The sequence below is a fragment of the Lactuca virosa genome, chromosome 9 (genome assembly GCF_052849685.1).
Source record: "Lactuca virosa cultivar CGN04683 chromosome 9, Lactuca_virosa_CGN04683_v6, whole genome shotgun sequence".
Taxonomy (NCBI): Eukaryota; Viridiplantae; Streptophyta; class Magnoliopsida; order Asterales; family Asteraceae; genus Lactuca; species Lactuca virosa.
In genome coordinates, this window is record NC_136434.1 from 299,884,462 (window position 1) to 299,896,255 (window position 11,794).

General features: G+C 36.4%; 1 protein-coding gene across 1 annotated transcript; it reads left to right on the forward strand.

Annotated features, from left to right (window-relative positions):
* The first annotated feature begins 9,399 nt into the window (after positions 1-9,399).
* LOC145140670 (uncharacterized) lies at positions 9,400-10,287 on the forward strand. Its single transcript, XM_079074081.1, has one exon. It carries the CDS (start codon positions 9,400-9,402, stop codon positions 10,285-10,287), a length of 888 nt encoding a protein of 295 aa, XP_078930207.1.
* Positions 10,288-11,794: the final 1,507 nt, after the last annotated feature.

Consider the following 11,794-nt stretch of genomic DNA (forward strand, 5'->3'; position numbering starts at 1 on the left):
TTCTCACCAAGGGTGGGGTGTATGTTGGAAAAGGATACCTTAGTGAGGGTCTCTTCAAAGTCAGTGTCTTACCTTTGTACTATGGTGTTGAAACACCAAACAATGATGTAACCAATGTTAACGCTAATGCAATAATGGGCACTACTAGCCCCTCTTCTATGTATATGCATGATCCTTCAATTTTGTGGCATTCTCGTTTGGGACATGTCAATTTTCGTTCTATTCAAAGAATGGCAAAACTTGGCATGTTACCAAAATGTACATTAGATAAAAACAGAAAATGTGAGGTTTGTGTAGAATCTAAATTTTCACAACATCCTCATAAATCAGTTGAAAAATCTAATGAAATACTTGACTTAATCCACTCTAATTTATGTGATTTTAGAGCAACACCTACAAGAGGAGGAAAGAATTATTATATATCTTTTATTGATGATTGCAGCAAGTATTGTTATATTTATTTGTTAAATACCAAAGATGAAGCCTTGAATTATTTTAAGAATTACAAGGCTGAAGTTGAAAATCAACTTGACAAAAAGATCAAAATTCTAAGGTCTAATCGAGGAGGCGAATATGAATCCAAAGACTTTGCTGAATTTTGTTCCTTAAATGGTATTATACATCAAACAACTGCTCCATATACTCCTCAGCAAAATGGAGTGGCAGAAAGGAAGAATAGAACATTGAAAAACATGATTAATTCAATGTTAATTACTTCTGGAGCACCACATAATCTGTGGGGAGAAGCATGTCTTGCAGCAAACTCAATTCTTAATAGAATTCCTCATAAAAAGAGTGATAAATCACCCTATCATCAGTGGAAAGGGAGGTTACCCTCTTATAAAAGGATGAAAGTGTGGGGTTGTCTTGCTAAGGTACAAGTACCTCTTCTTAAGAGGACTAAACTTGGACCAAAAACCATAGATTGCATCTATCTTGGCCCTGCCATGAATAGTGCAGCCTATAGGTTTCTTGTGTTTAAATCACATGTTGATGATATCCATAACCAAACCATCATGGAATCAGCAGAGGCTGAATTCTTTGAAAATATTTTTCCTTTTAAGGATAAAGGGAAAGAGGTCACCTACTCTAGGAAAAGAACTCTAGATGATGGACTAAATGATACCATTCCAGACAGAAGTTTACAATCAAATGAAGAGAGTTCTTCTAAGGTTCAAGAAGAGAACTTAGAACCCAAAAGAAGCAAACGGGGCAAAATTGCCAAAGATTGTGGACCTGATTACATGACCTATGTAGTGAATAAAGAACCACAAACTCATAAGGATGCTATGGATTCTTCTGAAGCTCCCTTTTGGAAAGAGGCAATCAAAAGTGAGATCGATTCCATTGTGCAGAATAACACTTGGAAATTGGTAGATTTGCCACCTGGGCAAAAACCAATTGGGCACAAATGGATTTTCAAGAAGAAGTTTAGACCTGATGGTACCATTGAGAAGTACAAAGCTCGTTTAGTAGCTAAAGGGTATCGTCAAAAAGAGGGTCAAGACTTCTTTGACACCTATTCACCTGTTACAAGAATTACATCAATTCGCACATTAGTAGCAATTGCAGCCATTCACAATTTGGAAATGCACCAAATGGATGTGAAAACTGCCTTCTTGTATGGTGAACTAGATGAAGAGATATATATGAACCAACCTGAAGGGTTTGTGGTTAAGGGTCAAGAAAGCAAAGTTTGTAAGTTTGTTAGATCACTTTATGGACTAAAACAGGCTCCAAAGCAATGGCATGAGAAGTTTGACAACACATTACTCTCTAATGGATTTAGAATTAATGAATGTGATAAATGTGTTTATGTCAAACAATACAAGAATGCTTGTGTTATCATATGCTTGTATGTGGATGATATGCTTATAATGGGTACTAATTTGGATGTGATCAATCAAACCAAGAAAATGCTACACTCCTCCTTTTCCATGAAAGACTTGGGAGTAGTAGATGTGATCCTTGGTGTAAGAGTTCAAAGAAGATCAGATGGTTATACTCTTACTCAGTCCCATTATATTGAAAGTGTACTTAAGAAGTTTGGACACTATGATGACAAGCCGGTAGTCACCCCTTTTGATCCTTCAAGTCATCTTAAGAAGAATAAAGGTGATAGTGTAGCTCAGTTAGAATATACTCAAGTTCTTGGTAGCTTAATGTATATTATGAATTGTACTCGACCAGACTTGGCTTATAGTGTAAGTAGATTGAGCCGCTACTCCCACAATCCTGGGAAAGATCATTGGTATGCATTAGTGAGAGTGCTTAGATATTTAAAGCATACAATGAATTATGGATTGCATTACACGAGATATCCTCCTGTTCTTGAAGGGTATTGTGATGCAAATTGGATTTCCAATACCTCAGAGGCAAAATCCACAAGTGGATATGTGTTCACTCTTGGTGGAGCTGCTATCTCTTGGAAATCATCTAAGCAAACTGTGAATACTCGTTCTACAATGGAAGCACAGTTTGTTGCTTTAGACAAAGCTGCTGAAGAAGCAGAATGTCTTAAAAGCTTCCTAGAAGGTATTCCACTATGGCCTCAACCTGTTACTGCCATTGGCATACACTGTGATAGTATGGCTGCTCTTACTAGAGCACAAAGTCATATATACAATGGCAAGTCGAGACACATTAGGCGCAGACATATTACAATAAGAGACTTGCTGAAGAATGGAATCATTTCCATTAGTTACATAAAGTCAAAGGAAAATATAGCTGATCCCTTGACAAAAGGCCTTAGTAGAGAGCAAGTTCTCTTCACATCGAGGGGAATGGGCTTAAAGCCAACACAATGAGTCACCACCTGGCGGAAACCTAACCTAGCAACATTGGAGATCCCATGGTCTAGGTTCAATAGGACAACAAGTTGGGGAAGACTCAAAGAAGCACTAACACAAAGGTATGCTCACTCCTATGATATTTATTTTGTGTTTTTCCGTTGATGATATAGGGATGAATTCTTTATTCTTAATAATGCTGATAGCTTTTATAGTGGAATAAGTACGGATTGTTCCAGATTAGTATTACCTATGTGAGATGGACGTGAGGTCGCATCTTTGGGAGCTGATATGGCTAAGCTCTCTAAAAGTCTCATGAAGAAAGGATCGTTCATGACCGAAATGAACACAACGGTAAGAAATGATCTATGCTTAGATATGATATGTGTGATACTTCTTGTATTATTCTACTATAAAAAGTGGTTAGTTCAAGAATCTAGTTCACTACCCACAAAGTAGATCCAAGTAGTACTCACTATGAAAGGTTCAAGTTTTACAACACCTATTCAGATGCATGTCATATCTTACTTCCCTTATTTGAATATCAAAGTTCACTTATTTTCTATTCAAATGTGGGGTATTCTTCGAGTTTGAATAGAAAATGTGGGGTATTGTTGGAACTTTGCTTAACAATGTGGGACTTATCCCACATTGGTGGAAGAGAAAACTTTCTCCCACCTTATATGTCTTGTCCCACTCATTTAATTAAATGGGTCAAGTAATGGGTTAAGCATATTGGGCTTGGGTTGTGGTGTTGGATTAGCCTAATTGGACTCAAAATAGGCTAATATCAAGAGAATATTTAATGGTCAAAAGATAGGCCTTGGGCCTTGGGGCTCTTGGGGTCTTCCTGATTAATTAAATAATTTTTAATTACGAAATTAATTTTTATTCTTTATTTTCATTAAATTCGTAATCACTGAATGACAGGTATTTGGAAGTTATTTTCGGTTTTGACAGTTTTTAACTGTCATAATCAATACCTATAAATACATGATTTCTGTCATTTGTGAGGGGTTACAGAAACAATCACCACAAACTCTCTTCAAAATTCGTTCTTCCTGAAGATGAAGGGGACATAGAAATTTCGACAGATTCAAGAGTACTTCTTGGATTGATTGTTGTATCCTCTAGATAGATCCCTACCAGGGAAAATTTCTGTCTTAGGACACTGCAATTTGCAGGCCTCAATCTACATAATTTTGTTTTTTGTGTTTCTGTTGTAAACATAAATCTTCAAGTATGTTTTCTGTAAACTGATTCTTGTATATTACATATATATATATATATATATATATATATATATATTTCAATTTCGTTTGTTTTATTTCTATTGCTCTTGTTGATTGTATACATCTGTCATAACAATCTAAGACAGAAATTGAAGAGTGAAGAATGGATCAAAATTCCATCATCAAAACACATGTGGAAAAGCCTAAGAAATTCAAAGGCTCAGATTTTCGGAGATGGCAACAAAAGATGTTGTTTTATCTAACAACTCTTCATGTTTCCAATGTTCTCACTGATGATTCTCCCTCTCCTCCTACTGGGACAACTACTGCAGAAGGAGTAACACCACCCACTGCAGCCCAATTGGCAGAACACCAAAGGGCTGTGGAAACTTGGAACACAAATGAATATAATTGCAGAAATTATATTCTAAATGCCCTGGATGATTCCCTCTATGATATCTACTCTACCATCACTACTGCAAGAGAGATATGGGAATCATTGGAAAAGAAATATAAAACAGAAGTGGCATGTTCCAAGAAATTCGTGATTGGAAAGTTCATGAATTTCAAGATGGTGGATACCAAATCTGTCCTCAAACAAGTGGAGGAAATTCAAGTCATTGCACATGATCTTGAAGTTGAAGGTATGGGTATAAACTCTAACTTTCTTGTTGGTTCAATCATTGAAAAACTTCCTCCTTCTTGGAAGAATTTCAAATTATATCTTAAACACTTAACTGATGACATGAGTTTTGAGCAACTTGTGTTGAGAATTCGTGTGGAAGAAGATAACAGATTGAATGAGAAGGCAGATGCAAATTCGTTGGAACCAAGTACAAACTTTATTGGAGAAGCAAGTACTTCAAATACAAAACACAACAACAAGAAAGGGAAGCAAGGCTCCAAAAACTCTTCCAAAGATGGCAAAAATCATGGCCCTAACAAGAAGAATTTCAAGAAGAATTCTGGTCCATGCTATGTTTGTGGCAAAATTGGACACAAGGCCAAAGATTGCAGATTCAGGAGGGGTCAAGGAGGAAACAATGGAGGAAATAATGGAGGAAACAATGGAGGAAACAATGGAAACAATGGTGGTAATTCTGGTGGAGGAAATTCTGGTCAAGCCAACATGGTTGAATCACCAAATCAGTTTGTTGCTGTGATTCAAACCAACATGGTTAGCAATTGTGTGGATTGGTGGATTGATACTGGAGCCACAAGGCACATTTGCAACTCCCGAACTATGTTTTCAACATACCAGAAAGTCTCGGATTCTGAACCAATGTTTATGGGGAATGGCTCTACTGCAAAAGTTGAAGGAAAGGGAAAAGTGAAGCTGCAACTGACTTCTGAAAAAGAACTCATTTTAAGTGATGTTTTGCATGTTCCAGAAATTACTAAGAATTTGATTTCTGGTCCTATTCTTAGTAACAAAGGTTTCAAACTTCTATTTGAGTCTGATAAGTTTGTTCTCACCAAGGGTGGGGTGTATGTTGGAAAAGGATACCTTAGTGAGGGTCTCTTCAAAGTCAGTGTCTTACCATTGTACTATGGTGTTGAAACACCAAACAATGATGTAACCAATGTTAATGCTAATGCAATAATGGGCACTACTAGCCCCTCTTCTATGTATATGCATGATCCTTCAATTTTGTGGCATTCTCGTTTGGGACGTGTCAATTTTCGTTCTATTCAAAGAATAGCAAAACTTGGCATGTTACCAAAATGTACATTAGATAAAAACAGAAAATGTGAGGTTTGTGTAGAATCTAGATTTTCACAACATCCTCATAAATCAGTTGAAAAATCTAATGAAATACTTGGCTTAATCCACTCTGATTTATGTGATTTTAGAGCAACACCTACAAGAGGAGGAAAGAATTATTATATATCTTTTATTGATGATTGTAGCAAGTATTGTTATATTTATTTGTTAAATACCAAAGATGAAGCCTTGAATTATTTTATGAATTACAAGGCTGAAGTTGAAAATCAACTTGACAAAAAGATCAAAATTCTAAGGTCTGATCGAGGAGGCGAATATGAAACCAAAGACTTTGCTGAATTTTGTTCCTTAAATGGTATTATACATCAAACAACTGCTCCATATACTCCTCAGCAAAATGGAGTGGCAGAAAGGAAGAATAGAACATTGAAAAACATGATTAATTCAATGTTAATTACTTCTGGAGCACCACATAATCTGTGGGGAGAAGCATGTCTTGCAGCAAACTCAATTCTTAATAGAATTCCTCATAAAAAGAGTGATAAATCACCCTATCATCAGTGGAAAGGGAGGTTACCCTCTTATAAAAGGATGAAAGTGTGGGGTTGTCTTGCTAAGGTACAAGTACCTCTTCCTAAGAGGACTAAACTTGGACCAAAAACCATAGATTGCATCTATCTTGGCCCTGCCATGAATAGTGCAGCCAATAGGTTTCTTGTGTTTAAATCACATGTTGATGATATCCATAACCAAACCATCATGGAATCAGCAGAGGCTGAATTCTTTGAAAATATTTTTCCTTTTAAGGATAAAGGGAAAGAGGTTACCTACTCTAGGAAAAGAACTCTAGATGATGGACTAAATGATACCATTCCAGACAGAAGTTTACAATCAAATGAAGAGAGTTCTTCTAAGGTTCAAGAAGAGAACTTAGAACCCAGAAGAAGCAAACGGGGCAAAATTGCCAAAGATTTTGGACCTGATTACATGACCTATGTACTGAATAAAGAACCACAAACTTATAAGGATGCTATGGATTCTTCTGAAGCTCCCTTTTGGAAAGAGGCAATCAAAAGTGAGATCGATTCCATTGTGCAGAATAACACTTGGAAATTGGTAGATTTGCCACTTGGGCAAAAACCAATTGGGCACAAATGGATTTTCAAGAAGAAGTTTAGACCTGATGGTACCATTGAGAAGTACAAAGCTCGTTTAGTAGCTAAAGGGTATCGTCAAAAAGAGGGTCAAGACTTCTTTGACACCTATTCACATGTTACAAGAATTACATCAATTCGCACATTAGTAGCAATTGCAGCCATTCACAATTTGGAAATACACCAAATGGATGTGAAAACTGCCTTCTTGTATGGTGAACTAGATGAAGAGATATATATGAACCAACCTGAAGGGTTTGTGGTTAAGGGTCAAGAAAGCAAAGTTTGTACGTTAGTTAGATCACTTTATGGACTAAAACAGGCTCCAAAGCAATGGCATGAGAAGTTTGACAACACATTACTCTCTAATGGATTTAGAATTAATGAATGTGATAAATGTGTTTATGTCAAACAATACAAGAATGCTTGTGTTATCATATGCTTGTATCTGGATGATATGCTTATAATGGGTACTAATTTGGATGTGATCAATCAAACCAAGAAAATGCTACACTCCTCCTTTTCCATGAAAGACTTGGGAGTAGTAGATGTGATCCTTGGTGTAAGAGTTCAAAGAAGATCAGATGGTTATACTCTTACTCAGTCCCATTATATTGAAAGTGTACTTAAGAAGTTTGGACACTATGATGACAAGCCGGTAGTCACCCCTTTTGATCCTTCAAGTCATCTTAAGAAGAATAAAGGTGATAGTGTAGCTCAGTTAGAATATACTCAAGTTCTTGGTAGCTTAATGTATATTATGAATTGTACTCGACCGGACTTGGCTTATAGTGTAAGTAGATTGAGCCGCTACTCCCATAATCCTGGGAAAGATCATTGGTATGCATTAGTGAGAGTGCTTAGATATTTAAAGCATACATTGAATTATGGATTGCATTACACGAGATATCCTCAGAGGCAAAATCCACAACTGATATGTGTTCACTGTTGGTGGAGCTGCTATCTCTTGGAAATCATCTAAGCAAACTGTGAATACTCGTTCTACAATGGAAGCAGAGTTTGTTGCTTTAGACAAAGCTGCTGAAGAAGCAGAATGGCTTAAAAGCTTCCTAGAAGGTATTCCTCTGTGGCCTCAACCTGTTACTGCCATTGGCATACACTATGATAGTATGGCTGCTCTTACTAGAGCACAAAGTCATATATACAATGGCAAGTCGAGACACATTAGGCGCAGACATATTACAATAAGAGACTTGCTGAAGAATGGAATCATTTCCATTAGTTACATAAAGTCAAAGGAAAATATAGATGATCCCTTGACAAAAGGCCTTAGTAGAGAGCAAGTTCTCTTCACATCGAGGGGAATGGCCTTAAAGCCAACACAATGAGTCACCACCTGGCGGAAACCTAACCTAGCAACATTGGAGATCCCATGGTCTAGGTTCAATAGGACAACTAGTTGGGGAAGACTCAAAGAAGCACTAACACAAAGGTATGCTCACTCCTATGATATTTATTTTGTGTTTTTCCGTTGATGATATATGGATGAATTCTTTATTCTTAATAATGCTGATAGCTTTTATAGTGGAATAAGTATGGATTGTTCCAGATTAGTATTACCTATGTGAGATGGATGTGAGGTCGCATCTTTGGGAGCTGATATGGCTAAGCTGTCTAAAAGTCTCATGAAGAAAGGATCGTTCATGACCGAAATGAACACAACGGTAAGAAATGATCTATGCTTAGATATGATATGTGTGATACTTCTTGTATTATTCTACTATAAAAAGTGGTTAGTTCAAGAATCTAGTTCACTACCCACACATTTAATTAAATGGGTCAAGTAATGGGTTAAGCATATTGGGCTTGGGTTCTGGTGTTGGATTAGCCTAATTGGACTCAAAATAGGCTAATATCAAGAGAATATTTAATGGTCAAAAGATGGGCCTTGGGCCTTGGGGCCCTTGGGGTCTTCCTGATTAATTAAATAATTTTTAATTACGAAATTAATTTTTATTCTTTATTTTCATTAAATTCGTAATCACTGAATGACAGGTATTTGGAAGTTATTTTCGGTTTTGACAGTTTTTAACTGTCATAATCAATACCTATAAATACATGATTTCTGTCATTTGTGAGGGGTTACAGAAACAATCACCACAAACTCTCTTCAAAATTCGTTCTTCCTGAAGATGAAGGGGACCTAGAAATTTCGACAGATTCAAGAGTACTTCTTGGATTGATTATTGTATCCTCTAGACAGATCCCAGCAGGGAAAATTTCTGTCTTAGGACACTGCAATTTGTAGGCCTCAATCTACATAATTTCGTTTTTTGTGTTTCTGTTGTAAACATAAATCTTCAAGTATGTTTTCTGTAAACTGATTCTTGTATATTACATATATATATATATATATATATATATATATATATATATATATATATATATATTTCAATTTCGTTTGTTTTATTTCTATTGCTCTTGTTGATTGTATACATATGTCATAACAATCTAAGACAGAAAATGAAGAGTGAAGAATGGATCAAAATTCCATCATCAAAACACATGTGGAAAAGCCTGAGAAATTCAAAGGCTCAGATTTTCGGAGATGGCAACAAAAGATGTTGTTTTATCTAACAACTCTTCATGTTTCCAATGTTCTCACTGATGATTCTCCCTCTCCTCCCACTGGGACAACTACTGCAGAAGGAGTAACACCACCCACTGCAGCCCAATTGGCAGAACACCAAAGGGCTGTGGAAACTTGGAACACAAATGAATATAATTATAGAAATTATATTCTAAATGCCCTGGATGATTCCCTCTATGATATCTACTCTACCATCACTACTGCAAGAGAGATATGGGAATCACTGGAAAAGAAATATAAAACAGAAGTGGCATGTTCCAAGAAATTCGTGATTGGAAAGTTCATGAATTTCAAGATGGTGGATACCAAATCTGTCCGCAAACAAGTGGAGGAAATTCAAGTCATTGCACATGATCTTGAAGTTGAAGGTATGGGTATAAACTCTAACTTTCTTGTTGGTTCAATCATTGAAAAACTTCCTCCTTCTTGGAAGAATTTCAAATTATATCTTAAACACTTAACTGATGACATGAGTTTTGAGCAACTTGTGTTGAGAATTCGTGTGGAAGAAGATAACAGATTGAATGAGAAGGCAGATGCAAATTCGTTGGAACCAAGTGCAAACTTTGTTGGAGAAGCAAGTACTTCAAAGACAAAACACAACAACAAGAAAGGGAAGCAAGGCTCCAAAAACTCTTCCAAAGATGGCAAAAATCATGGCCCTAACAAGAAGAATTTCAAGAAGAATTCTGGTCCATGCTATGTTTGTGGCAAAATTGGACACAAGGCCAAAGATTGCAGATTCAGGAGGGGTCAAGGAGGAAACAATGGATGAAATAATGGAGGAAACAATGGAGGAAACAATGGAAACAATGGTGGTAATTCTGGTGGAGGAAATTCTGGTCAAGCCAACATGGTTGAATCACCAAATCAGTTTGTTGCTGTGATTCAAACCAACATGGTTAGCAATTGTGTGGATTGGTGGATTGATACTGGAGCCACAAGGCACATTTGCAACTCCCGAACTATGTTTTCTACGTACCAGAAAGTCTCGGATTCTGAACCAATGTTTATGCGGAATGGCTCTACTGCAAAAGTTGAAGGAAAGGGAAAAGTGAAGCTGCAACTGACTTCTGAAAAAGAATTCATTTTAAGTGATGTTTTGCATGTTCCTGAAATTACTAAGAATTTGATTTCTGGTCCTATTCTTAGTAACAAAGGTTTCAAACTTGTATTTGAGTCTGATAAGTTTGTTCTCACCAAGGGTGGGGTGTATGTTGGAAAAGTATACCTTAGTGAGGGTCTCTTCAAAGTCAGTGTCTTACCTTTGTACTATGGTGTTGAAACACCAAACAATGATGTAACCAATGTTAATGCTAATGCAATAATGGGCACTACTAGCCCCTCTTCTATGTATATGCATGATCCTTCAATTTTGTGGCATTCTCCTTTGGGACATGTCAATTTTCGTTCTATTCAAAGAATGGAAAAACTTGGCATGTTACCAAAATGTACATTAGATAAAAACAGAAAATGTGAGGTTTGTGTAGAATATAAATTTTCACAACATCCTCATAAATCAGTTGAAAAATCTAATGAAATACTTGGCTTAATCCACTCTGATTTATGTGATTTTAGAGCAACACCTACAAGAGGAGGAAAGAATTATTATATATCTTTTATTGATGATTGCAGCAAGTATTGTTATATTTATTTGTTAAATACCAAAGGTGAAGCCTTGAATTATTTTAAGAATTACAAGGCTGAAGTTGAAAATCAACTTGACAAAAAGATCAAAATTCTAAGGTCTGATCGAGGAGGCGAATATGAATCCAAAGACTTTGCTGAATTTTGTTCCTTAAATGGTATTATACATCAAACAACTGCTCCATATACTCCTCAGCAAAATGGAGTGGAAGAAAGGAAGAATAGAACATTGAAAAACATGATTAATTCAATGTTAATTACTTCTGGAGCACCACATAATCTATGGGGAGAAGCATGTCTTGCAACAAACTCAATTCTTAATAGAATTCCTCATAAAAAGAGTGATAAATCACCCTATCATCAGTGGAAAGGGAGGTTACCCTCTTATAAAAGGATGAAAGTGTGGGGTTGTCTTGCTAAGGTACAAGTACCTCTTCCTAAGAGGACTAAACTTGGACCAAAAACCATAGATTGCATCTATCTTGGCCCTGCCATGAATAGTGCAGCCAATAGGTTTCTTGTGTTTAAATCACATGTTGATGATATCCATAACCAAACCATCATGGAATCAGCAGAGGCTGAATTCTTTGAAAATATTTTTCCTTTTAAGGATAAAGGGAAAGAGGTTACCTACT